The 23677-nt window shown below is 42.3% G+C and overlaps 1 protein-coding gene across 3 annotated transcripts; it reads right to left on the bottom strand.

Annotated features, from left to right (window-relative positions):
• Positions 1-16099: 16099 nt before the first annotated feature.
• Positions 16100-23277, bottom strand: LOC136539813 (stomatal closure-related actin-binding protein 1-like). 3 transcript variants are annotated; one of them, XM_066531803.1, is made up of 13 exons: positions 22945-23277; positions 20729-21033; positions 20381-20509; positions 20031-20123; positions 19120-19260; positions 18665-18733; positions 18487-18570; positions 17969-18152; positions 17747-17863; positions 17603-17661; positions 17117-17251; positions 16672-16821; positions 16102-16591 (listed from the first exon to the last, which is right to left on the bottom strand). In XM_066531803.1, the coding sequence occupies exons 2-13, from the start codon at positions 21011-21013 to the stop codon at positions 16553-16555; spliced, it is 1485 nt and encodes a 494-aa protein (XP_066387900.1). In that variant the 5' UTR covers positions 21014-21033; positions 22945-23277; the 3' UTR covers positions 16102-16552. The 3 variants fall into 3 exon arrangements, with proteins under 3 accessions (XP_066387902.1, XP_066387901.1, XP_066387900.1); XM_066531805.1 differs by lacking the exon at positions 22945-23277 and having other exon boundaries at positions 16100-16591; positions 20729-21028; XM_066531804.1 differs by lacking the exon at positions 19120-19260 and having other exon boundaries at positions 16101-16591.
• Positions 23278-23677: the final 400 nt, after the last annotated feature.

Genomic DNA, 23677 nt, shown 5'->3' with positions numbered 1-23677 from the left:
TTTATTTGGGGAGGAGTTTACCAGAGCTATCAATGGAAGATTTCTTAAGAAATACTACCCTAGTGTTGAGGTTGGTTCATGAATGTAGATCAGAAAAGCCGATAAAGAGAAAATCGCCTTTAGCCTAAAAATCAGATATAAGACTGAGAATAGCCAATATTGTTCATATCGCCTTTAGCACAAAATAGTCGATGCAGTTTGCATCGCCTCTAGCACAAGGATGTTTATTCAAGACTGGGTTGTTTTCAGCATTTTTCTGACAGTCGCAGGCAGAATTTTACCGAAAAGAATCAAAGAAATAAGTATTCTTCCAAAAGACGAGATTATTTATAAAAGTTCATCCTAATACAAACTACTCCTCAAATAACTTGTTGAGGACGGACTGGGGGTTTGTGATTTCGGCAAGGGCAGCGGCATGATCATCGTAGGCCTCCAGACGCTCATCAATGTCGTCGATCTCGTCCGGGCGTCCTCCAACGAAGCCAACTGGCTGGAAGGAGTAGTCCTCGTTGGTTTGGGAGGTCATTACCGCCAGCCCAAGAGAAGCGCCGAGGTGCACACCTTGGATGACGGCCTAATCAATGCGGCCGTCCACAGCATCAAGGCGTGCCTCGGATGTCTCCCCCTGAGCATTCACCTTGTCGGCAATCTTGTTCGCCGCTGCCTTCAAGCGGTCATTCTCCGCGGAAAGAGCTAGGCAGAAAAGAAAGAAAAATGGGTCAGCAAGCAAGGGAAGCCAGGATGATAAAACTAAATGAAGATATCAAACCGGTGATGGCGTCGTAGAGTTGCTTCCGCTGGTCCTCCCATTCGGCTTGATCGATGCCGAATTTCTTGGAGACGTCGCCTAGCTCCTCCCGGGCTTCGTCCCTCTCCTGGCAAAACTTGAGCGCCTCCTCGTGAGAATACGGATGGTGTGCATCTGCTGGTTCCGCCGAGCCCCAAGGATTGGAGTGATAGTCATCATACCATGACCAAAGATAAAGGAATTAATAGTGTCAGACCAAAAATGGGAAGCTGCTATCAAAAGGGAATCATTTCTGGGTGTTTCTGCTAAGGATAATTCCAGACAATGACTGATGTCTTGACTTTCCCAGTGGCTGCTGCTTTTCTCTAGCATTCTCCTGTACCAATTTCGCCATCCGGTGATTGGGGGAAATGGCCAATTCTTGAACGTGTTTGGCCATCGGTTTGGCGAGGTGATCCTAGATTTGAAAGGGATTCTTTGGGTTTCCTTCTCGATAATTTCAGAAGGGTCAGGATTTCCCATTGGGCCGAGGAAATAGGAGTCGAGGTTGGCAGCATAGGGGATCAAAATCTGGTTCTTGTATTCCTTTAGAAGGTGATTGAAATCAAAGAGGAATAAATCAAAAGAGGAACGGGAGGATCAAATGAAAATTGCCGAATATAAGTAAAGTTTACCTCTGGGATTTCATCTTGGGTCGCCATTGAAGATTCGAAGTAGGTCCGAGGTTGCGCTGAAAGCTTGAATTTTTGGGCAGCGGCTGCGGTATTGAACGGTGCTGACCTAGGAGGAAGAAAGAGCTTGTGGTCAATTTCAGAATAAAACAACTTTTATCCCGAAATTGAGGGGGCATGTGTTAACACTGGATTTTGGTCGATTCTGGAGGATGACAGGTGGACCCGCATGCGGGAAGAAGGGTATTCGGCAAACAAAGCAAGCGGTCGGCTAAATGCTTGTGCGGTCGGTTACTCCAGAAGGCGGTGACTCCATTCGGGAAAGCAGAAGATGGCAGGCAAGGCCGATCGAAAAGATGAAAGTTGTAATAATAAAGGACTCTAAAAGTTTAGGGTAAGAAATCGTAAGTTTCCAAGTTTGTTTAAAAGTTCCTTTGTAAATCGTAGTCCTCTAGGACTTGTGTTTTGTCTAGGGTATAAATATTGACCCTCGACCATTGTAATAGAGGTTCACAACCAAATCAATACAACCGGCCCCGTGCCAACTTTCGAGTCCTTTTGTCGTGTCGTCGAGTTCTTCGAGAGGAGTCATCGATCCGTCGACCTCCGTAAGTTCCGACAACCTTGTTATCATGTTTAGTATCATGCGGTGGATTTAGACGTGATGCAAGTAGTCTTGTTTGTTTTCAATGGTCGTGCGGCGGATCTTTGCTTGACAATCAAGAAGTCTTTGCTTATGCTTTGTTTATGAGTAGATACCGTGCGGCAGGCGTTTGCTCAATATGCTTAGTGAAAGCGAGATAGTTATCGGCTCTATATTAGATATGGCAAATCTAAATAGATTCATTAAGTTATCCAGTGTTGCATGTTTTGAACCTTTTATATATTTGTAACACACTTCTGCCCAATCTAGATTGATATTGTTCGGCTCTCTCTCTCTCTCTCTTATGGTTTTATTCGTGCTTCAACGACCATTGCTTTTCATATTACCTTTGCAAATAGATAACACGCTCATAATGGCTGAATTATTTTAATCTAGATTGTCACATGTTGTGGGTTCATGCATGTTAATCACGATTAAGCTTTAACGAAACCAGGTGTCGTGCGGCAGATGCAGGTTTTGGATTAGTTTAATCATTTTTTATTTGCACGTTCCTTCTTCATGGACCCCAATTCGGCTGGACTGCCGAGCTTGGTTATGCATTAACTCATAATTAATTTCACTTGTTCAAACATGTCTTCCCATGCACATGCATTCGACAACTAGGTCTTTACGTGCATTCATCTTACGATTAGCTGAATGGTTTATGAACTTGTTGGCAGACAGCTCTCTATAGCTGTATGTTGTTGTAAGTGGCTTCAGGGCCGTATATGTGGAACTGTCTGGTATTACCCGACATGTTCTGGTTTGACATTTAATTGTTTTATCCCTTGTTAGTTTTCAGGTCAAACTGACTGGCACGCTTCCGGATCACGAAGCACCCAGGAACCCGATTGAAGCCACGCTTTCCGGCTTGCTGTGTGTGAGGCACAGTGCGTCACATTTTGTGTCAACAAATCCCTTCTCTCATTTGCTTGACTTGAAAACCAAGAAAGAATGTAATCTCTCCAATCATAGACATCTTGAACTCCTTTGACATCAATTCACCAAACTCTTTGCAATAATCTTCATTTGATGATCCAAAGATGATATCATCAACATATACTTGACAAATGAAGATTTCTCCATCAAGATTCTTGGTGAATAGTGTGGTGTCGACCTTCCTAATGGTGAAGCCCTTCTCAATGAGGAAATCCCGAAGGCGTTCATACCAAGCTCTTGGGGCTTACTTAAGCCCATATAACGCCTTGGACAACCTATAAACATGATTAGGATATCTACGGTCTTCAAACCTGGGAGGTTGATCAACATAGACTAGTTCATTTATGAAGCCATTTAAAATGCACTTTTAATATCCATTTGATATAATTTCATTTCATGATGCGATGCATATGCAAGGAGGATATGAATGGCTTCAAGTCTTGCAACCGGTGCAAAGGTCTCTCCAAAATCCAACCCTTCAACTTGAGAGAACCCCTTTGCTACTAATCTTGCCTTGTTCCTCACTACAATGCCTTGATCATCTTTCTTGTTGCGGAACACCCACTTTGTTCCAATGACTCTTGCACCTTGTGGTCGCTCTTCAAGAGTCCAAAGTTCATTGCGGGTGAAGTTGTTCAACTCTTCATGCATGGCATTTATCCAATCCGAATCTTGAAGAGCTTCTTCTACATTCTTAGGTTCAACACAAGAGACAAAAGAGTGATGTTCAATGAATGAAGTAAGTTTTTGAGATTGAGTCATTACACCCTTTGAAGGACTCCCTATGATGAGATCTTGTGGATGAACTTATAGTAGAGATGAATTTCTTCTATCAATCACTAGAGGGGGAGGTTGTGGAGCATCAACATCTTGTGCTTGTGCCACCATTTGATCATTAGAGACATGAGTATCTTCATTTTCTACTCTCCCATCTTTATCATCATCTTGTGGCACATTTGATGAAGAAGGTGAATCAATCACTTGTACATCATCTTCATCATCTTTAGGCTTGATGTCTCCAACCGGAATGTTCTTCATGGCCTCCCTCAATGGTTCATCACCTACATCATCAAGATTCTCATGTGCTCCTTAGAAGCCATTAGATTCATCAAATTCCACATCATATGTTTCTTCAACCAAGCCGGTGGCATGATTAAATACTCGATATGCTTTGGACTTTGATGAGTAACCAATAAGAAAACCAATATCACAACATCTTTAAAACTTCCCTAGGTGTTGCCGCTTCTTGTAGATGTAGCATTTGCAACCAAACACCCAGAAGAATGAGACGTCCGGCTTCTTCCCATTGAGCAACTCATAAGGTGCCTTGCCAAGAAACTTTTGAAGGAATAGGCGGTTGGATGCATAACATACGGTGTTGATAGCTTCCGCCCATAGAGCTTCGGGTGTGTTGTACTCATCAAGCATTATTCTTGCAAGTGTGATAAGTGTCTGGTTCTTTCTCTCAACTACACCATTTTGTTGAGGAGTATATGTTACGGAGACCTCATGCTTGATCCCAACTTTATCACAATAAGCTTCAATGTTTGTATTGTCAAACGCTTTTCCATTATCACTTCTTATCTTCTTGAGCTTCACTTCAAACTCATTTTGTGCTCTCTTGGCAAACTTCTTGAAACATGATGCAACTTCGGTCTTGTCATGAAGGAAGAACACCCATGTATATCTAGAGTAGTCATCAACAATCATAAGACAATAAAGATTTCCTCCTAAACTCTTATAAGTTGTTGGTCCAAATAAGTCCATGTGAAGGAGCTCTAGCACTCTTGTTGTTGACATGAAAGCTTTTGTAGGATGAGTGTTTGCAACTTGCTTTGCCGGCTTGACATGCACTACAAAGCTTGTCTTTCTCAAATTTCACATCCTTCAACCCTCTCGCCAATTCATTCTTCATAAGCTTCTTGAGTGAGCTCATCCCAACATGAGCAAGTCTTCTATGCTATAGCCACCCAAGTGATGTTTTGGTGAATAGGCATGTCTTCAAGTTGGCATCTTCAGAGGTAAAATCAACTAGATATAGGTTGTTGTATCTAAATCCCTTGAATATAACTTGATCATCCTCTTTCTTAGATACAACCACTTCCTTCTCGTTAAACAAGCATTGGAAGCCAAGATCACACAATTGACCAACGGATAGCAAGTTGAAGCTCAATGAAGCAACATATAGCACATTTGAGATTGAATGATCATTTGATATTGCCACTTTGCCCAATCCTTTAACTTTGCCCTTTGAATTATCACCAAATGTTATCCTTTCTTGACCATCAACTTCTTCATCTAGTGAGGTGAACATACGAGGATCACTGGTCATATGTTGAGTGCAACCACTATCAATTACCCAATGACTTCCACCGGTCTTGTAATTCACCTACACATAAGAGATCAAGCTTGTTTAGGGACCCAAACTTGTTGAGGGCCCTTGACTTTCTCAACAAGTGACTTTGCAACCCAAATTTTCTTAGGCCTATTCTTGTTGGGAGGTCCTAAGAACATGACTTTCATTTTTCCACTAGAATCCTTTTGTAAGCATATAATGAGCATTGAAAGCAAAGGGTCTAGCATGCTTGGGCAAGGGTTGTGGTGGTGGAGTTTGACACTCATGGGCAAAGTGACCTTCTTGTCCACACTCAAAACACTTTTTGGCTTTGGCTTTGACTTGTGTTGTTGTTGGTGTTGAGCTTGAGCCTTCTTCTCTTGATGTGCCAAGTACCCAATGCCACTTCTATCCATGTTCATTACGGTATTCATGAGTAGCTCACTTTGAAGATGTTGACCTCTTGTAAACTTGCTCAAGGCGGTCTTGAGATATTCTTTTTCTAACTTGAGCTTCTTGTTCTCTTCTTTGAGTTCATCATGATTTTTCTCCTTCTTTAGTCTCTTGTTCTCTTCCTTAAGCTTCTCATTCTCAAGAGCTAGATCACTATCATGGTCAAGGTTCTCTATCACAATGGTGTTGGTGGTTGATAGCTTTTCAAGATCTTTCTTGAGCTTCTCATTCTCATTCTTGATCTTGACATACTCATCATAGTTATCGGACTCAACCACTTGCTTGCCTTTGCTCCTAGAACCTTGCTCAATGCTTTCAATAATCAAATCATCACATGATGTAGCTATATCAATCTTAACAACATGGTTAGTAGCATCATATGGCTCATTGGATAATAGCTCATGAGAAACAACAAGATTATCATGATTGATCTTGAGATTTGTATATTCTTCTTTTAGCATTTTGTAGCTAGTGATGAGCTCATTATGTATCCCCTCAAGTTTATCATGTTTTTCTTTAAGCTCTTTCTTAAAAGATTTGTGCTCCTTGAGTTTGGATGACATAGTTTCATTTGCTTCTCTAAGCTCAACACTAACCTTTTCCGCTATGTCACATTTAGCTAAAAGTGAGTCATTCTTAAGTTCTAGCTTTTTATTTTTAGCTCTTGTCTTTCTAATGATCTTAGTATATTGGTTAAGCAACTTGACAAGATCATCATAAGAAGGTGATTCAAATTCATCATTACTATCACTATCATAATTGCTAGCATGATCATCACCACTACTTTCATCATCACTTTGTACCTTTCGTTCACCCTTGGCCATAAGGCATAGGTGTGTAGAGGATGATGGCGGTGGTGTCGGTGAAGATAGTGAAGAGTCAATCACAATAGCGGCCACCTTCTTGTTCTCACTATCATCATCAGATGAGCAACTTGATGAATCAATATCCGTGAGCCAATCACCGATGATGTATGCCTTGCCATTTTTCTTCTTCTTGTGGAAATCCTTCTTCTTGCCATCCTTCTTCTTATATGGCTTGTTTTCCTTCTTCTCATCATCATCTTCATTGCTTGAGTCATCTTTCTTGCCCTTGTATTTCTTCTTGTATTTGTCTTTCTTTGGCTTGGGGCATTGATGTGTGAGATGGCCAAGTTCTCCACAATTATAGCAATCTATCTCCGAGATTGGCTTCCTTCTATTGCTAGTGAAGAACTTCTTCTTTTTGCTGTCAAACTTGACACCATTCTTGTTGAGCTTCTTAAGCATCTTGGTTGTTCTTCTCACCATGAGAGCAAGGCTTGCATCATCAATTTCATCATCACTTGAGCTCTCATATTCAATTCTTGCTTTGCCCTTCTCTTGGTTAGCCTTGAATGCCAAGTCTTTTTTCTTGGTGGAAGAAGAGCCATCTTGTGGTGTGATGTGCATATACATCTCATGTGCGTTGATCTTTCCCAATATTTGAGTTGGGGTAGCGGTGGAAAGATCACCTTGATAAAGCATGATCACAATGTGCCCATATTTGTCAATGGGGAGGACACTCAAGATCTTTCTTACAACATCGGATGGTTGCATTTGTGTAAGTCCAAGCCCATTGACTTCCTCTACAAGAACATTTAAGCGTGAGTACATCTCATTAGCACTTTCTTTAGGAAGCATCTCAAATAAATTAAGCTTTTTCATGACAAGATGATAGCATTCCTCATGCTCACTCTTTGTTCCCTCATGGAGCGCACAAATGTCCGACCATAGTGCATGAGCGTCCTTGTGGTTCCGTACATGATTAAACACATATTTGCAAAGGCCTCTAAAGATGGTGTTTCTAGCCTTTGCATTCCATTTCTCATAATTGACTTCATCGCCTTGAAGGTGTGTGGGATCCTTAGGTTTTGGGAAACCTTGAGAGGCGGCTCTAAGAATTCCAACATTTAGATCTTCTAACTAAGCCTCCATGTGGATTTTCCAAAAAGAAAAATCATCTCCCTCAAAGATAGGAGGAGGTCCATCCCCGTGGAACATCTTTCTCTAGGTAGTTAAGCCTAAATTCATGAGCACGAGGCTCTAATACCAATTGAAAGGATCATGATGCCCAAGAGGGGGTGAAGAAGACCGTGACGCCTAAGAGGGGGGGTGAATTAGGCAACTTAAAATTCTAACTCTAAACTATAGCCTCTTTTTCTAACCTTAGCAAAACCTATACAAAAGATAAAATATCTAAATGTGCAACTACTGGTTTTGCTAGTGTAGTTGCTATCTCTACCGCAAAAGGAGTAATACAATTAATGTAAATGCTGGAAGCTAAAGAGCAAAGTAGAGATATGCAAACTCCCGTCGATGACTCTGGTATTTTGACCGAGGTATCGAGAAGCACGCAAGCTTCCCCCTAGTCCTTGTTGAAGCCGCTCGCAAGGAATCCCTTGCAAGGGCCAAGCTCCCTAGTCGGGTAACTCCATGGATAGCCTCGGGCCTTCCCCACGCGCAAGTGAGTCTCTGACTGTGCCTTCCGGCAAGCCTCTCCCGGATGCTCCCTGCCGTCTTCACTATCAAGCTTCCAGCCGAAACGTCGTGGGCCTTGTTCCCTCCGGTACACGGTCGGCGGCCACACCACAAACTGAGGTTGGCTGTGATCTCACAAGACTACAAGCCCCTCTGATGTACAACAATGGTGCACGCAAGCACCGAGTGGTAAGAGATATGCAAACCTCACTAAACACTAGGCCTAAACCTAGAGCAAGCACATAAGCGGTGGTCTAATCAACCTAAGTACTTCACAAAGCACCTACGCTAATCACCTAATGAATCACTAAGCACTATGCATGTGGAGATCCCTAAAATGGTGTATCAACACCCTTGGCATGTTTCCTCAGCTCCACACACCTCAAATGGCCGGTTGGGGGTTGTATTTATAAGTCCCACTAAGAAAGTAGTTGTTGGGGATGAAATCCTGCTTTTCTGCTACTGACCGGATGCTGAAGTCCTCCTGACCAGACGCGTCCAGTCGTCTCGACCGTTGGAGCCGTGATCCACTGATCGGACACTGCCAGCGTTCGGTCACATGCCACCAGACGCATCCGGTTGCAATGTCGCTGCTCTGGAACCTCTTTGTACTCGATCGGACTCTGCTGTCCTACATCCGGTCGATTTGCCACCAGCGTCTGGTCTAGCGTCCGGTCGCTGCTGCTGACGCCTGTTGTTGAGCCTCTTGATTAGAGCGTCCGATTGCTTTCCTTCAGCATCCGGTCCAGTGTCCGGTCACTTCTGTGAGCTCGTTTCTTTGCGATCTTATGTCCGGCTTGGTTCCTATCTTCGTGCTTAGACTTTGCTTAATATCTTAGGTCTTCTCTTGTGCTTCTAAGGTCTTGCTTATGGTGTTGATCATCGGATCATCACGTCGCCTTCGTCCAAGTCACGTCTTGCATCCTATTGAACTACAAAACAATCACTTGCAAATTCATTAGTCCAATTTGGTTGTGTTGGTCATCAAACACCAAAATCCAAAGTAAATGGGCCAAGGGTCCATTTTCCTTACAATCTCCCCCTTTTTGGTGATTGATGACAACACGACCAAAGCAAGCAAATAATAAAATTTTGAATTTAGAAAACTACCTACTTGCTAGGATGCAATGCATAAGGGCAAGATTATATGATGCTAAAGGATACCACTTGTAAGACTAAAAGATACTACTTGAAAACTTATCTTTCCCTTGCAAATGTCCCCATGTGGCATTATGGATTTAGGCCTTGCTTCCTACAAATTCTCTCCATTACATAGGCAATCCATAATTCACTATCCTCCCTTTCTCAGACCATAACCACTTGTAGACACCACTTGTAGACCATTATCACTTGTAAATTATTATGATCTAGCTTTTGGTCCTACAAATTAATGCTTGCTTTTAGTCCTCTAAATTCTCCCCCTTTGGAATCAAACACCGAAAAGGAAGACATTAGTAGCACAAGGGAGGGTCAAACTTTGTGATCCTTTGTGTGTAGAGTGGAATAGGTCACAAAATTTGACTCTCACATTATATAGATTAAGCTCCCCCTAAATATATGCATACATATGGTAGAAAGCAAGGCATATGCATATTTGGCAAATTATTGCTCAAGGGAATTTAATCTATATAATGCATGGAGAAAGCATATAAATATCAAAATAAAATCAACATGATGATATTGTTTTAGAAATACCACATGTGGAAACCAATTTGATTCCTACCACTTGCAATAGGTGGTGGATATTTGAAGTATGATGCTTAACTCCGGGGACTCCATTTTCCTTGCAATGAGACTACTACACACATGATAGGCTTGAAAAGGTGTTAGTCTCAAAGCATCCAACTTGTATAGTAACCTCCCCCTAAATTTGTGCACACAAGTGTGGGATACTTGTAGAAGTCATGCACATTGATTTTAGAATCAATAATACCACTTGAAAGATGACATCTCATGAATGTGAGAATCATTTTTGAAGATGATATTCAGGAGAAATTATCTACAATTTAGACTTTGGCACATATTAAATGAACAATCAAAAGACAAGCTATGTGCCATGCTCCTAAACAATTTTAAACCATGTAGGTTTGCTCCAAGGGTTAAGAGTGAAACCGAGCAAGCCTACCATAAGATATACCTAGTGTATGTATGACAAAAGATATAAACATGCAAATGCAAACATAGGCATGAAAAGTAACTAGATGCTTAAAGATACCAATTTGTAAGAAATACCACTTGTAGGAAATGCAAATTGGTACTACTTGAAGGAAATTGAATCTAGTTACCTAACATGGGAAGGGGAATTTGGGTCCATAGTATTCACTAACCCACTTGGCAATGATTTTGTCCATCATGATGCACCCCATGAAACACACACATACTTTGCCAAGTCTCCAAATTCCCCGTAGTCCATTGGACTTCTCACTTTCCTTTCAGGATCCAAACCTTCTTGGTGCTCTTCATATTGGAAATGATTTCCTTTGGCACCCAAAAGCGTTTGACCCCATTGTTGGCTTGCTTGTTCACCTTGATGGCCACCACCTTGTCATTTTTCTTCTTCTTCACAAGATAAGGTGTGGAGGCCTTTTTGTCCACCTTGTTGGTGTAGGTGTTGGAGAGCTTGCTTGTTTGCTTCTTCTCTTTCTTCTTTGCTCCTCCCCCATTCTTCACCTTGCACTCATAGGACTTGTGACCTTCCTTGTGGCACATGTAGCAAACCACGATTTGTCCTTCATCAAGCTTCTTCACTCCCTTGATGGTGTTATCTTGATGAAGTTGGGCTTGCTTCGCCTTGCCTTTCACTTGAGTCAAGTCCTTGGTGAGGCGAGCTACTTCTTGCTTGAGTTGCTCATTCTCCTTTGCAACCTCTTGTGTGCATGTATCTACAACAACTTTCTCAACATAAACTTAGTTGCACGAAGATGAGTCTAAACATAAATCAGTTACAAGAAGTAGAGGCATCCCTTTTAGACATGTTAAAGATAGAACTTTTCTTTTTAGATGCCTTGGTGGGGATTGTACTAACGGCTTCAAGATTAGCTACTTTATTAGTTAGCTCATCACAATGTTTGCACATGGTTTCCATTTTAGCAAGCAAACTTTTATAAGCATCTTGTGAGCTAGCTAACTTTTCTTTTAATTTTTCATTTTTCTTTACAAGTTGCTCATCATTAATTGTGCATGCATTTGTTGTTGCACTAGCCTTAAGTTGCTCAATTTTAGTAGATAGTTCAATATTGAGATTAGCAAAGTTCTCATATTGTTCAAGCAAAGTTTTGTATGCTTCTTGTGAACTATCTAGCTTTACTTTTAATTTTTTGATCTTCTTTTGTTGACTAGTATAAACTTTAGCATAATTAAGATTTTGTTGCACAATTTCATCATAAGAAGGTATTTCATCATCACTATCACTCTCACTAGAGGATGAGCTTTTGTTACCTCGTGCCATAAGGCACATACGAGAAGAGCTTGATGATGAGTGCTTGCGACCTCACCTCTTGTGATGGTGTTCTTCTTCACTTGAAGAATCATCCCATGACTTTATTGATGTGAGGGCTTGGTTCTTGCATGCCTTCTTCTTTGTCTTGGGTGTGGGCTTGTTTGGACAAACTTCCACAAAGTGCCTCAACTCACCGCATCCATAGCATCCTCTCTTTCTTTCCTTATTTCTTTGATTGGTGAAAATGAGATCTTGGATTTGGATGGGCACACCCTTGACATTGAGCCTTTGGATTATCTTCTCCACCTTGTTGATTAGTTTGATTGATTCTTCATTAAGGTCAGAGGTGGAGGAGGAAGATTGATCATCTTCACTTGAATCTTCATCATTGTCCTCATCTTCTTCTTCATCTTCACTTGAGGAGCTTGAGCTTGAGCTTGTCTCAACTTGTTTGCCCTTCATCTTCTTTTTCTCGCTACATGCGAGAGCTTTGCCTTTGCTTGATGAAGAGGCTTCTTCTTGACCCATCTTGCGTGACATTTCAAATGCCACTATCTTGCCAATGACTATGGTCGGGGTCATGGTGCTCAAGTTTTCCATGTTGTGAAGGATGGTGATGATGCTTGCATATTTCTTTTGTGGTAGCATGAAGATGATCTTCCTCATGATGTCCGCATCATCTAGCTTTGTTAATCCTATTGAATGGAGCTCATTGATAATTAGATTCAAACGAGAATACATACCACGAACAAGCTCATCATCATTCATTGTAAAGGAATCATAATTTTGTTTAGCTAGACAATGTTTTTGCTCATGGACATTAGATGTGCAGTCATGGAGCTCTTGGAGTTTTAACCAAATTTCATGTGCCGTATTAAAAGTGAACACTTTGTTAAACACGTCCATACTAAATGATTCAAACAAGCAATTCTTAGCTCTAGCATTGAAATGAATTTCTTTTTCTTCACTCTTCGTGGGTTTATCGGGATTCTTAATGGTTTTCATCCTATCACGAGTGACTCTCCAAACACCCAAATCAACCGCCTCAAGGTAGCAAGCCATTCTAGCTTTATAATAAGGGAAGTTAGTGCCATCAAAGTGCAGAGGCCTAGAGGTATCCATCCCAACCACTCTAAAAAGCGTCGGCTCAACAGCAGTTAAGCCAAAGGTCCAAATTGAGCTAACCGGCTCTGATACCAATTGAATGGGACCGTGACGCCTATGAGGGGGTGTGAATTAGGCAACCTAAAATTCTAACTCTAAACTATGGCCTCTTTTTCTAACCTTAGCAAAACCTATACAAAAGATAAACTATCTAAATGTACAACTACGGTTTTGCTAGTGTGTTGCTATCTCTACCGCAAAAGGAGTAATACAATCAATGTAAATGCAGAAGCTAAAGAGCAAGGTAGAGATATGCAAACTCCCGTCGACGACTCTGGTATTTTTATCGAGGTATCAAGAAGCACGCAAGCTTCCCCCTAGTCCTCGTTGGAGCCCCTCACAAGGAATCCCTCGCAAGGGCTAAGCTCCCGGTAGGGTAACTCCGTGGATAGCCTCAGGTCTTCCCCACGCGTAAGTGGGTCTCCGACGTGCCTTTCGGCAAGCCTCTCCTGGATGCTCCCCGCCGTCTTCACTATCAAGCTTTCGGCCAAAACGTCGCGGGCCTTGTTCCCTCCGGTACATGGTGGTGGCCATACCACAAACGCAATTGGTGTGATCTCGCAAGATTACAAGCCCCTCCGATGTACAACAATGGTGCACGCAAGCACCGAGTGGTAAGAGGTATGCAAACCTCACTAAACACTAGGCCTAAACCTAGAGCAAGCGCATAAGCGATGGTCTAATCAACCTAAGCACTTCGCAAAGCACCTACGCTAATCACCTAATGAATCACTAAGCACTATGCATGTGGAGATCACTAAAATGGTGTATCAACACTCTTGGTATGTTTCCTCAGCTCCACACACCTCAAATGGCCGGTTGGGGGTTGTATTTATAAGCCCCACTGAGAAAGTAGCTGTTGGGAATGAAATCCCGCTTTTCTGCTACTGACCGAACGCTAAAGTCGTCCTGACCGCACGCGTCTGGTCATCCCGACCATTGGAGCCGCGATCCACTGATCAGACGCTGCCAGCGTCCGGTCACATGCCACCGGACGCGTCCGGTCGCAATGTCGCCGCTCTAGAACCTCTCTGTACTCGACCAGACTCTGTTGTCCTGCATCCGGTCGATTTGCCGCCAGCGTCCGGTCCAGCCTCCGGTCGCTGCTGCTGACGCCTGTTGCTGAGCCTCTTGATCAGAGCATTCGGTTGCTTTCCTTCAGTGTCCGGTCACTTCTGTGAACTCGTTTCTTCGCGATCTTGCGTCCGGCTTGGTTCCTATCTTTGTGCTTGGACTTTGCTTAATATCTTGGGTCTTCTCTTGTGCTTCTATGGTCTTGCTTATGGTGTTGATCATCGGATCATCACGTCGTCTTCGTCCAAGTCACGTCTTGCATCCTATTGAACTACAAAACAATCACTTGCAAATTCATTAGTCCAATTTGATTGTGTTGGTCATCAAACACCAAAATCCAAAGTAAATGGGCCAAGGGTCCATTTTCCTTACAGGGGGTGAATTGGGCTAATTCTAAAATTCTTTGCAATAATTAAACCCTACGCTTAGCCCACTTCACCCCTTATGCCTAGAATGTGTTCCTATTGTTCTACCGCACAAAAGTTTTGAACCCTATGTTCCAATCCTACTCTAGCATGATAATTCTAAGAATGTAAAGACAAGAAATGAATTGCTCAAATGTAAATGCTTAAAGTAAAGAGAGGAGAAGGAACGCAGCGATGTTTTGCCGATGTATCGAAGAGTCGCCACTCTCCACTAGTCCTCGTTGGAGCACCCGCGCAAGGGTGTAGCTCTCCCTTGATCCGCGTAAGGATCAAGTGCTCTCTATGGGCTGATTCTTTGACACTCCGTCGCGGTGAATCGCCCACAACAGCTCACAACTTGAGTTGGGTCATCCACAAGCTCTGCCGGATGATCACCAAACTCCCGATCACCACCAAGCCGTCTAGGTGATAACGATCACTAAGAGTAACAAGCACGAACTCTCACTTGACCACAACAAGCCTAATGAGAAGGGTGGATGCACACTTGCTACTCTCCTTGCACTAATGAGGCCTTAATCTTGGATTCTCAAATCTCAATCACCTCACTAGCCTCTTGCTCTCCTTAGCACTCTCAAGGGTGTTTCTTAGCTGAATAAATGGGCAAGAGACCTCCCTTGGATGAATAGAGGAAGTATTTATACCCCTCATTCAAAACGAACCATTAGGAGGTTGAGTCAGCACTCTGCAGGGTGACCGGACGCTCCGGTCAAGGTGATCGGATGCTCCGGTCAGTTATCCCCGCCACAAAGCCGTTAAGTTGTAACCGGACTCTGACCTGCGTCCAGTCAGCACTGACCGGACGCGTCCGGTCACGAAAACTGCTCTCTGAAACCTTACTGATGTTGACCGAACGCTGGCACCCAGAGTCCGGTCACTTCGTTGTTTAGCGTCCGGTCAGCACTGACCGGACGCGTCCGATCAAGAAACTCCCTCTCTGGAATCTCTCTGGAGATGATCGGACGCAGGAACCCAGCGTCCGGTCACATTTCACTCAGCATCCGGTCGCAACCAAATGGCTCCAGTTGATCAAATGAACTGACCGGACTCATCCTTCAGCGTCCGGTCAGTAATTTGACCCTCCATTCACTTTCAACTCGAAATCATATATGAATAAAGTTTGCTCCAATTGATCTTCGAGCTACTCCTAAGCTACCTAGTGCTAGATTTGACAAGTGTGCACCACACCTAACCCACTAGACTCATCGAGGTCAAGCTACTAGTCCATACCCCGCCCTTAATAGTACGGCCAAAGGAAAAACAAAGTCCTAAACTACTCTAAGTGTCTCTGCAACACCAAACGACAATTAGAACTAGTCCATCCTTAACCTTGTCGTCCATCCTTTGAAAACCGAAACAATATCCATCATAGGGGCATGACAGCCATGATTGTTCAATCAATTGCCATTACCATAACCTAACTTAATTGTCTCTACAAAACACACGTTAGTCATAGTAATCTCGTATTGTCATTAATCACCGAACCCAACTAGAGACATAGATGCTTTCAACAATTACCAAAAATATTAAACTACATAGACTACATTTGTATCTTATTTTAATATTTTTGTCCCATCTGCTCTATGTGCATCAGATGCACATGAGGATACGTGTGCTCTCTAGCTGCACACGCGACCCATATACATCCAAAGGTGAATGCACGTGGATGTATATGTCGAACTCTTGAAGGCATTTTTTTATTTTCAAATCTAATCGTGCAATTGTATCATTGAACAAGAGAGAGACCCACGAGCCAGTATTTGGGCTCACATCACGACCGAGGCGGGTTACAAGGTTTTTTCCCTCACTCCCACACATATTACCTATCATTGCTTCACAATCAACACTAACATATGTCAAACACAATTAGACGTGTACTGCATCAAGCTTACATTACTGTCGCATCTCCTAGCAACAGATTACAACCCTCGCGACTGAAAAACACAGCACAGTGAGATAGAAAGGCGGCGCCAAGGCGGTTAAAATGGTGCGCACGGCGCCTTCTTTCACAAACCTACAACACGAGGACGAGCAGAACAGCCCAGACTGAACAGGAAAATTAGAGGAACTGGTGCAAACACGCTGTGCACGCAAGATGTACATCACTGCACGAATCGCGAATTGTTAAGAGTGGTGGGATCGGCAGAGCACAGGTGCCATCTTCGTTCACCAGGGAGTTTTGTCTCCTGGCCCAGCAAGGATGATCTGCAACCATTTCAGTAAGGTAAGAAAAAAATGTTGCAGCAGTATGAGACTCGTACATAGTGCTTGGCGAAGGCACATACATTGCAATCTATAGCGAAACGCCGAGCAAGCATGATGGCTGTGTTGCGTTCTCGAGTGCTCTCGAAGGCTAGCACCAAGCTGAGGTCGTTTCTGGGTCGCCAAAACATTGCCTGCGAGGCTGCTTCGCCACCACCTCTAACACCACATAACTGTAACAAAAAACAGCAAGGCCTTTAGGGGCAGGGAGTCTTCTCACTTGTCAACTTGGACTGGTAGCAGTATTGAAGAAGAGCAATATATCAATACAAACTCATGCGTGTAAGGGAACATGACTACTATGGGTGCAGTGAACTACCAGTAATATTGGTGAAAACCTTTGTAACAACCCTTAATGACAGGCGTGTTTTTTGCCATAATACATGCACCAAATTTAACATAATCCTTCGCAATCACTATCTAACAAAAAAAGAGAAGATATGATGTTACTCATGCATTGTACCATACCTGCATTGATGAGGAATAGAATTCCTTGGCAACTACAGACTTCCCTTTAGTAAGTCTCATCCGCAGTCTTCCGACATTGAGTACATGAACCGACTCTTTTGGCTGGTCAATGCCATTCAATTGAAGCACAACAACCTGTAATAAGACACAACGCAAGGTGCACTTAAGAACACCCGTTCAAGGTTCTAATGGTTGTGCCTTGATGGGATTTGATGTATCATGTATGGCTATGTTACCAGAAGTACTATTCGAATTAAGAACAGCAGATGACATGTTTAAGAGTAGTGCATGTGCCCCTTGCAAAAGAAATTAAGAGAAGTATTCAAATTAAGAGCAGCAGATGGCTATGTTTAATACACTGGTCATGCCGATTCAGGCTACTTATTTGGTAAATAGGATTGAATACTTCAAAAAAATTGTGATCTCAGCATGGCATATTTGTGCAAAAGAAATGCCATAGAGTGGCAAAGGATGATGGAATCATACATTGAATTCAGTTTCAGGTTTCCTTACGAGTGTCTCCACATAATCTACCAATCCAGCATCTGCTAACAATAATAAACACATGTTAGTCATGCAATAACCAAAACATACAGATAATGCTCGCCAAATGTGTTCAGTCAAACAAACCAGGGTCTACTGGCCCAGCTGTCTTTGCTACTGCAATTTCACCGCCAACATCGATTTCAGCTTGCAAATAGCGTCCAACATCATGTGGCTCTAGAGCATATACTGGTCTTGTGGCACCTAAAGAGGTTAAAAACAAAAGATGTAAAAAGCACTGGCACTCTGAATTTAAAGCGAAGATAAGACAGAGGCAGAGACCAAGACAAAGACAGAGCATGATTCCACCTGAAATAATCTCTTTATTGCTTTCTTTTGGATGTATCCGGAACCACTGGATTGAAATATTTGACAAATCCATGTGAGTACCACTCAGACCAACTATACGTAGCATTGATCCTAAGCATTGGAGACCTTCCAGATCGAATGAAGGGATGGTACCATTTTCTTTTAACCTTTTATGCATTTCCAACTGCCAGAAACATATTTCCAAATCAGTAATGTAACAAGGTCTTATATTTGACACAACAAAAGATCACTACTGCTGGAAACACTTCAGATGTTGACAATAAAAGAGCTTGAGGCTGTCTGAGTACAGCAGTGAGAGACACACAGTTCACTTTTTGTGACTGATCCAAGCAGTACCATAGCTTTCCCCCCGAAACAAAAGAAGCGGCATATACGAGTAAAATGGTGCCTTTGCACCTGCTTGTGTTATTTATACTAACTACTTCCAGTACACTAAATAATACCAATTTCAGTATACTAACAAATTGAAGAAGGTATTTGTAACAATAAAAAAATACCTCTTTCAAAAGATTAACACAATCCTTGGACTTCTCAGCAAATGTGTTACGTAAAATTCGTATTTCATTTTCCAGATCCATTGCCTAGACAAACGCAAAATGTATCATGTTACCATACGACAAAGAGAGTATACACACTCCAATGATATACTGAGTTGTATAGTAGGTATATCCCAACCTTGCTGGGCTGATGCAACATTTTGATCCTCCGGGCTTCTCTAACTTCTTTCTTTAGTTCTTCCATGTCCTTCCAAACATCAAATAGATATCACATACATGTCCATAGTTGAAATCGGTATGAAAATAAGATTGTTTATAAATTTGAAATGATGTAAAACCACTAGATGCATATATGTATATACAAAGGGAATAACTTCTGCAAGTTCCAAATAATATGCATATATGCAGAGAGAAACTTTCATGTAACTAAAATTTATAATTTGTATAGGTCCAGAGAATTAAGCAGGTTTTCAGAACTGATCAGACTGGTTTATGTAATAATGCAATTATATAGGACAAGTGTATTAACAAGTATGTCTAAACTTCACTTAAAGTAGAGGCAGCAAATTTATGGGTCAGCTTGTATCAATTGGAATGTAATGAGGATGAAAATTTCTAAAATTTATCCCATACTTGCTTCCCAGTATTTTGGGACATCTTCTCATGCTCCTGAACTGCTTGCTGAACTCTCTGGACAGCACTCTTAGCGGTTTCTATTTCTGTATGAGCATTAGCTCTTTCTTCTTCAACAATTCTCTTTGCATCTTCAGAAGCCTATGAACAAGATTAGAAAGGAGCAAACCCTCAAACTTGTAAACAAATAACAATGTCAATGCGGAGACTAGATGGCTAAACCCATAGCGCTGCCATTTTCTTGAGGGAAATTAATGCCAGAGCATAATGTTTACAATGAGTAAGGAAATCAAATCCAAAGTAAGGTAATCATATGTTATGCTCACATAAGTAGCTACACGATTTGTGAGCAATTTTTAAATTACAGAAAGTCAGGTGACATGAAGGACTACCATACCATTACAACAAGATTCAATTTTTTAGGCAGGCCTTCAACAGCAATGGGTATTAGTATAAACTACAAAGTGGCGCATAGTTCCATATATCTATTATAATTTTGATAATTAAATGCCTTAGGGCGAAGTGGGGTGCTTGGGCCACTTATTTTTATGATCAATGGGTGTGTTCCTCAGTCGAACATAAGAACCCCTTCTCTATGGTCATGGCAATTCAAATCTACATATCAATTGGGAACTTTAAGATTCCTGGTTGAGGTATTTTCTAGAAGATATTGAGATTTAACAGTTAAGTCAGCTTGTTGCAGATCTCTCACATGTTGAGCAAGGTATCCTCTGAAAACATAGCTACCAAACAGCAACCTTTAAGCTAAACAAGTTGGTGGGGAACAATAAACAGTGCAAGATGACTGAATCATGACAGTAAGAACTTTGGAATATTTCAAGTAAATAGATTCTCGTTCCTCAAACTATTAACACACATGTACATAAGTTATACAACAATGTAAAACACACCTGCTTTAATGATTTTGCTAATTTTGTGACCTCTTCTTTTTGCTGAAGCAACTCAGCTTCTCTTTTGGAGAGCTGAACCGCAAGGATCTCCACCTACAAAATGTTACACCCCAATCAAATATCAAAATGAAAAAGGAGCACCACCTCAGCAGGTTGCCGGAGAGTTTCTTGACAAAAAAATAAAATTACAGAATTTAGGAAACATGCTTACACATTAAACTAGGTTAGGTGGAGTACAATTTTTTCAGGAAATGTATAATACATTTATAAGACATGATATTATTAAATATATATATGTCAAGGGGAAAGGTAAACCCAATAAATTGGCAAAAGAATATGAAGAAACCAACCATAGATATAGACTCCTCGATTTCATCCTTAGTTTTGCCTGTCACCCGACCTCTCAGTGACTCCAATACACTCTTTAGATTCTTCAAAAGGATATCCCGCTCCAGCAAAGCTACTTGTCTCCATTTAACCTGCCAGTGTGTGCAAGTCAAACAAAATATTCAGTGTTATATGTTTGGTCAGGCTTACAATTATTGGAAAACTACATTCATCAGGGAACGGATAAGCCAACACACTAATAAAGTGCACTACATATTTGTGTAATCATAGAAGTATGAAAAGTGGTATTATGTTATTGAATCAATTTAAATACAACTGGCACGAATACACTGAAATGAATGGGTCTGAACCTCATTCGACAACAGTGTGGCAGTGTTGAGACCCTTCTCAAACTTCATCGCAAGTTCACGGACAGAGAGACGCTGACGACGATCAAGTAGATCTGCAGTCTCCTTTGCAACGATCTCCTTGAGAGGTGGCATTTCTGGACCATCAGCCAGCTTGATCACTATACCATTTGAACCATTCTTGTATGTGGGGAATTTATTTCTGATAATATTTGCTGGACGCAATGGCCCTGGCCGCAGGGCCTCACTCTGTGTCTTGCTCCCATAAAGAGTTGCTGCCTTTGTCATCTATAAAATACCCTTGAATCCTGGCCCACAAAACAAAGAACTGTTATTGTGAAGTTCAGAATTTACCATTTCTATATGCTATTCGGATAAAAATATTGCCATTTCACGTTTTCTTTTCCTAAAAAGCATGTCGTAAAGAAAAGAATATTGACCAAACAGCAGAGCTTGCACAATGGAATCCAAGAATATAAAGGTGGATACAGGCTGGATAGGCACTAAAATATGACCTAATTGTCTCTACCATGTACAGCTTGCGTGCAGCAAATGATAAACATCAATTGAGCTTAACTTTGAGATGATAATAAAACAAGCAAACAAAAGGCGGATTCTCAAGAGAGAAAAAAGAACACCAATGTCCAAATGCTTTCTTTAACAATACGCACCAGAAGAAAAGGAAAAAAAAAATAGGCACTCATAAAGACGGTCACAAAGGGTTGATTTTCTAGCAGCAAACAAATGGATAACAAATGACTGCATCCTGCAAGTGTTAGACAAAATAATACAGCATGAATCCATATAAGCCTCCACTTAACAGCAAATTCGAGTAATCTCAGCTGAAATTAAGACCAGAGTGGAACCAAGCACTTTTGGCATCGCTTTCTTGAAATTCACAAAAAGGACAGTCAGGGGACGGGAAGAATGCAACTTTATCAGTGAATAAGAAAAGCATCCGTGCTTTACAGTTGGGAGTGGGCCACCATTGTTTGTTAGGAAAACGCAAGTGTTTGGTAGCACAGAGCTAGACTGCTAGAGAGGTGACTGTAAACAGGAGAGCGGCATCTAGTGATGCCACAGAAGGTCAGAATTTCCTCACATGACAGCTTCCCGTCGCTACCTCATTTATTCCACATGTAGAAAGTCAAACAAATTACGAAACCAAGAACGAAATCGGAAGTCATCCGTGGCAGCTTCAGCTGTAAGGACCTTTGGCTTGAAAGAAATAGCAGTACATTACACTGGTAGAGCATAAGTAAGTGCACGTCAAGAAATCGGAACTATTGAGTTGCTTAGCCCGTCGATGTGGCATCCAATTGGAGCTTACTCCGTATTTCCCTTTTTTTTATCAACACAAGATTATAAGAACCTCCGTTAGCACGCGAAGCCAGTACAGCTATTTTCTTCTCGAGTACGCTAGTACAATTATTGGCGTAGACCCGAAGATAAGATCGTATCTTCTTAGACCAAGCAATGCTTCGGAAAGAAACATACGGAGGCCTTGTTTAGATCGAAAGTTTTTTCAACCTGATGAATAGTACCACTTTCGTTTTATTTGGTAAATATTGTCCAATCGTGGACCAACTAGGCTCAAAAGATTTATCTCATGATTTTCAACTAAACTGTGTAATTAGTTATTTTTTTTACCTATATTTAATACTCCATGCAAGCGTCCAAAAATTGATGTGATGGAGAGAGAGTAAATATACTCCATGCAAACGTCCAAAAATTGATGTGATGGAGAGAGAGTGAAAAAACTAATTTTGATGGAAACTAAACAAGGCCGGAGGTTAGCCTACTCCTACTAGCCCCAGAGTGCAAGTAGACGAGTATTTGTATTTGCAAGCTCTACAGGGCCCCCATCAAGAGTATAAACAACTGGAGTCCAGCTGTAGCACTGAACTAATTCAGACTCCACACGGCATCCCATTCCCGTCCCAGGACTAACCACCCAACCGCTCCAAGGAAATGCGAGCCCTGGCCCCGCGCATCAATCTTCTACGCTGGCAACCCAAGCCAGCGTCTCGATGATGAACAACGCAGAACGCGAAGAACCTTAACGCTACAACAAGGGAACAGTGCGGAAAGATCCAAAATCTCCGCTCCCCGAGCGAGGAGTACATGCACGCATCAAACAAATCGCCAAGGCTAAGAAAAGGCACGCCAAAATCGGCGTAGGGAGGAGAAATAATGGTTGATACCGAGAAGTAACTAACCCTCGCAATGCGCGCGGCTCGGGCGGTCGCCTCCACGGCAGCAGAGCTCGAATCGAGTCGCGGGACTCACAGCAACAGCAGCAGGGGGAGAACTGCTGGCCGCGGAACCGGCCGGCAACCCCGCGCCGCAATGGGGGTCGCTCCGGTGAGGAACCTGCGGCGGGACTGGGGATCTCGCGAGGGCGAGGGCGAGGGCGATGCGGTGCGTGCCAGCGGGGGAGGCGGAGGCGGAGGTGGTTGCTGTTCTGCTCGCGCCTCGCGCGCTCGCCTTCTCTCTCTGCTGGTAGCCTGGTGGACTGGTGGTAGGGCTTATGGGCTGGCGGTGGGAGCAGGGGAGGGCGGGTGGCAGCTTTCAATGGCGATCGCTGGTCCGGCACTCCGGCCGGGGGTATCGCATCTCTGCTTTTGCTAGGGCCACACTGCACAGCGTGCATCTTTCTTTCTTGTTTCCTGGTTCACAAGGCAGGAAGGACCATAGGTAGAAAAAGAAAAGCTCAACAAATTCCCCCTTTTGTACGTTGTACTATGTGTTTTGATTTTGTTAATTCAGGCCATTTTTTTGTTCCGAGCTCCTAGAAGTTTTAGGCAGTCTTCTAAAACTTTCTAAAAAAAATGTTTGATTCCACCTCTAAAACTAACTAAAAGCAATAAATGCACCGACAAAAAAGACCATGCAGCCCTCCTCTTTACCCCCTCCTCCTTCTCTGCATGCGCATGGTACTTTCATCACCTA

The sequence above is a fragment of the Miscanthus floridulus genome, chromosome 2 (assembly GCF_019320115.1).
Source record: "Miscanthus floridulus cultivar M001 chromosome 2, ASM1932011v1, whole genome shotgun sequence".
NCBI classification, from domain to species: Eukaryota; Viridiplantae; Streptophyta; class Magnoliopsida; order Poales; family Poaceae; genus Miscanthus; species Miscanthus floridulus.
The sequence above is the reverse complement of the archived record's forward strand: the minus strand, read 5'-3'. Positions and strand labels throughout refer to the sequence as shown.

Bases quoted from the DNA above. Each gene is read 5' to 3' on its own strand.
- LOC136539813 (XM_066531803.1), bottom strand. From the start codon at position 21,013: ATGACAAAGGCAGCAACTCTTTATGGGAGCAAGACACAGAGTGAGGCC. The intron at 17,662-17,746 runs GTTTGTTTGACT...TATTGTTAGCAG, and splicing joins AGCTGGGCCAGTAGACCCTG to ATGCTGGATTGGTAGATTAT. The intron at 17,252-17,602 runs GTATGATTCCAT...GTCTTATTACAG, and splicing joins AACCTGAAACTGAATTCAAT to GTTGTTGTGCTTCAATTGAA.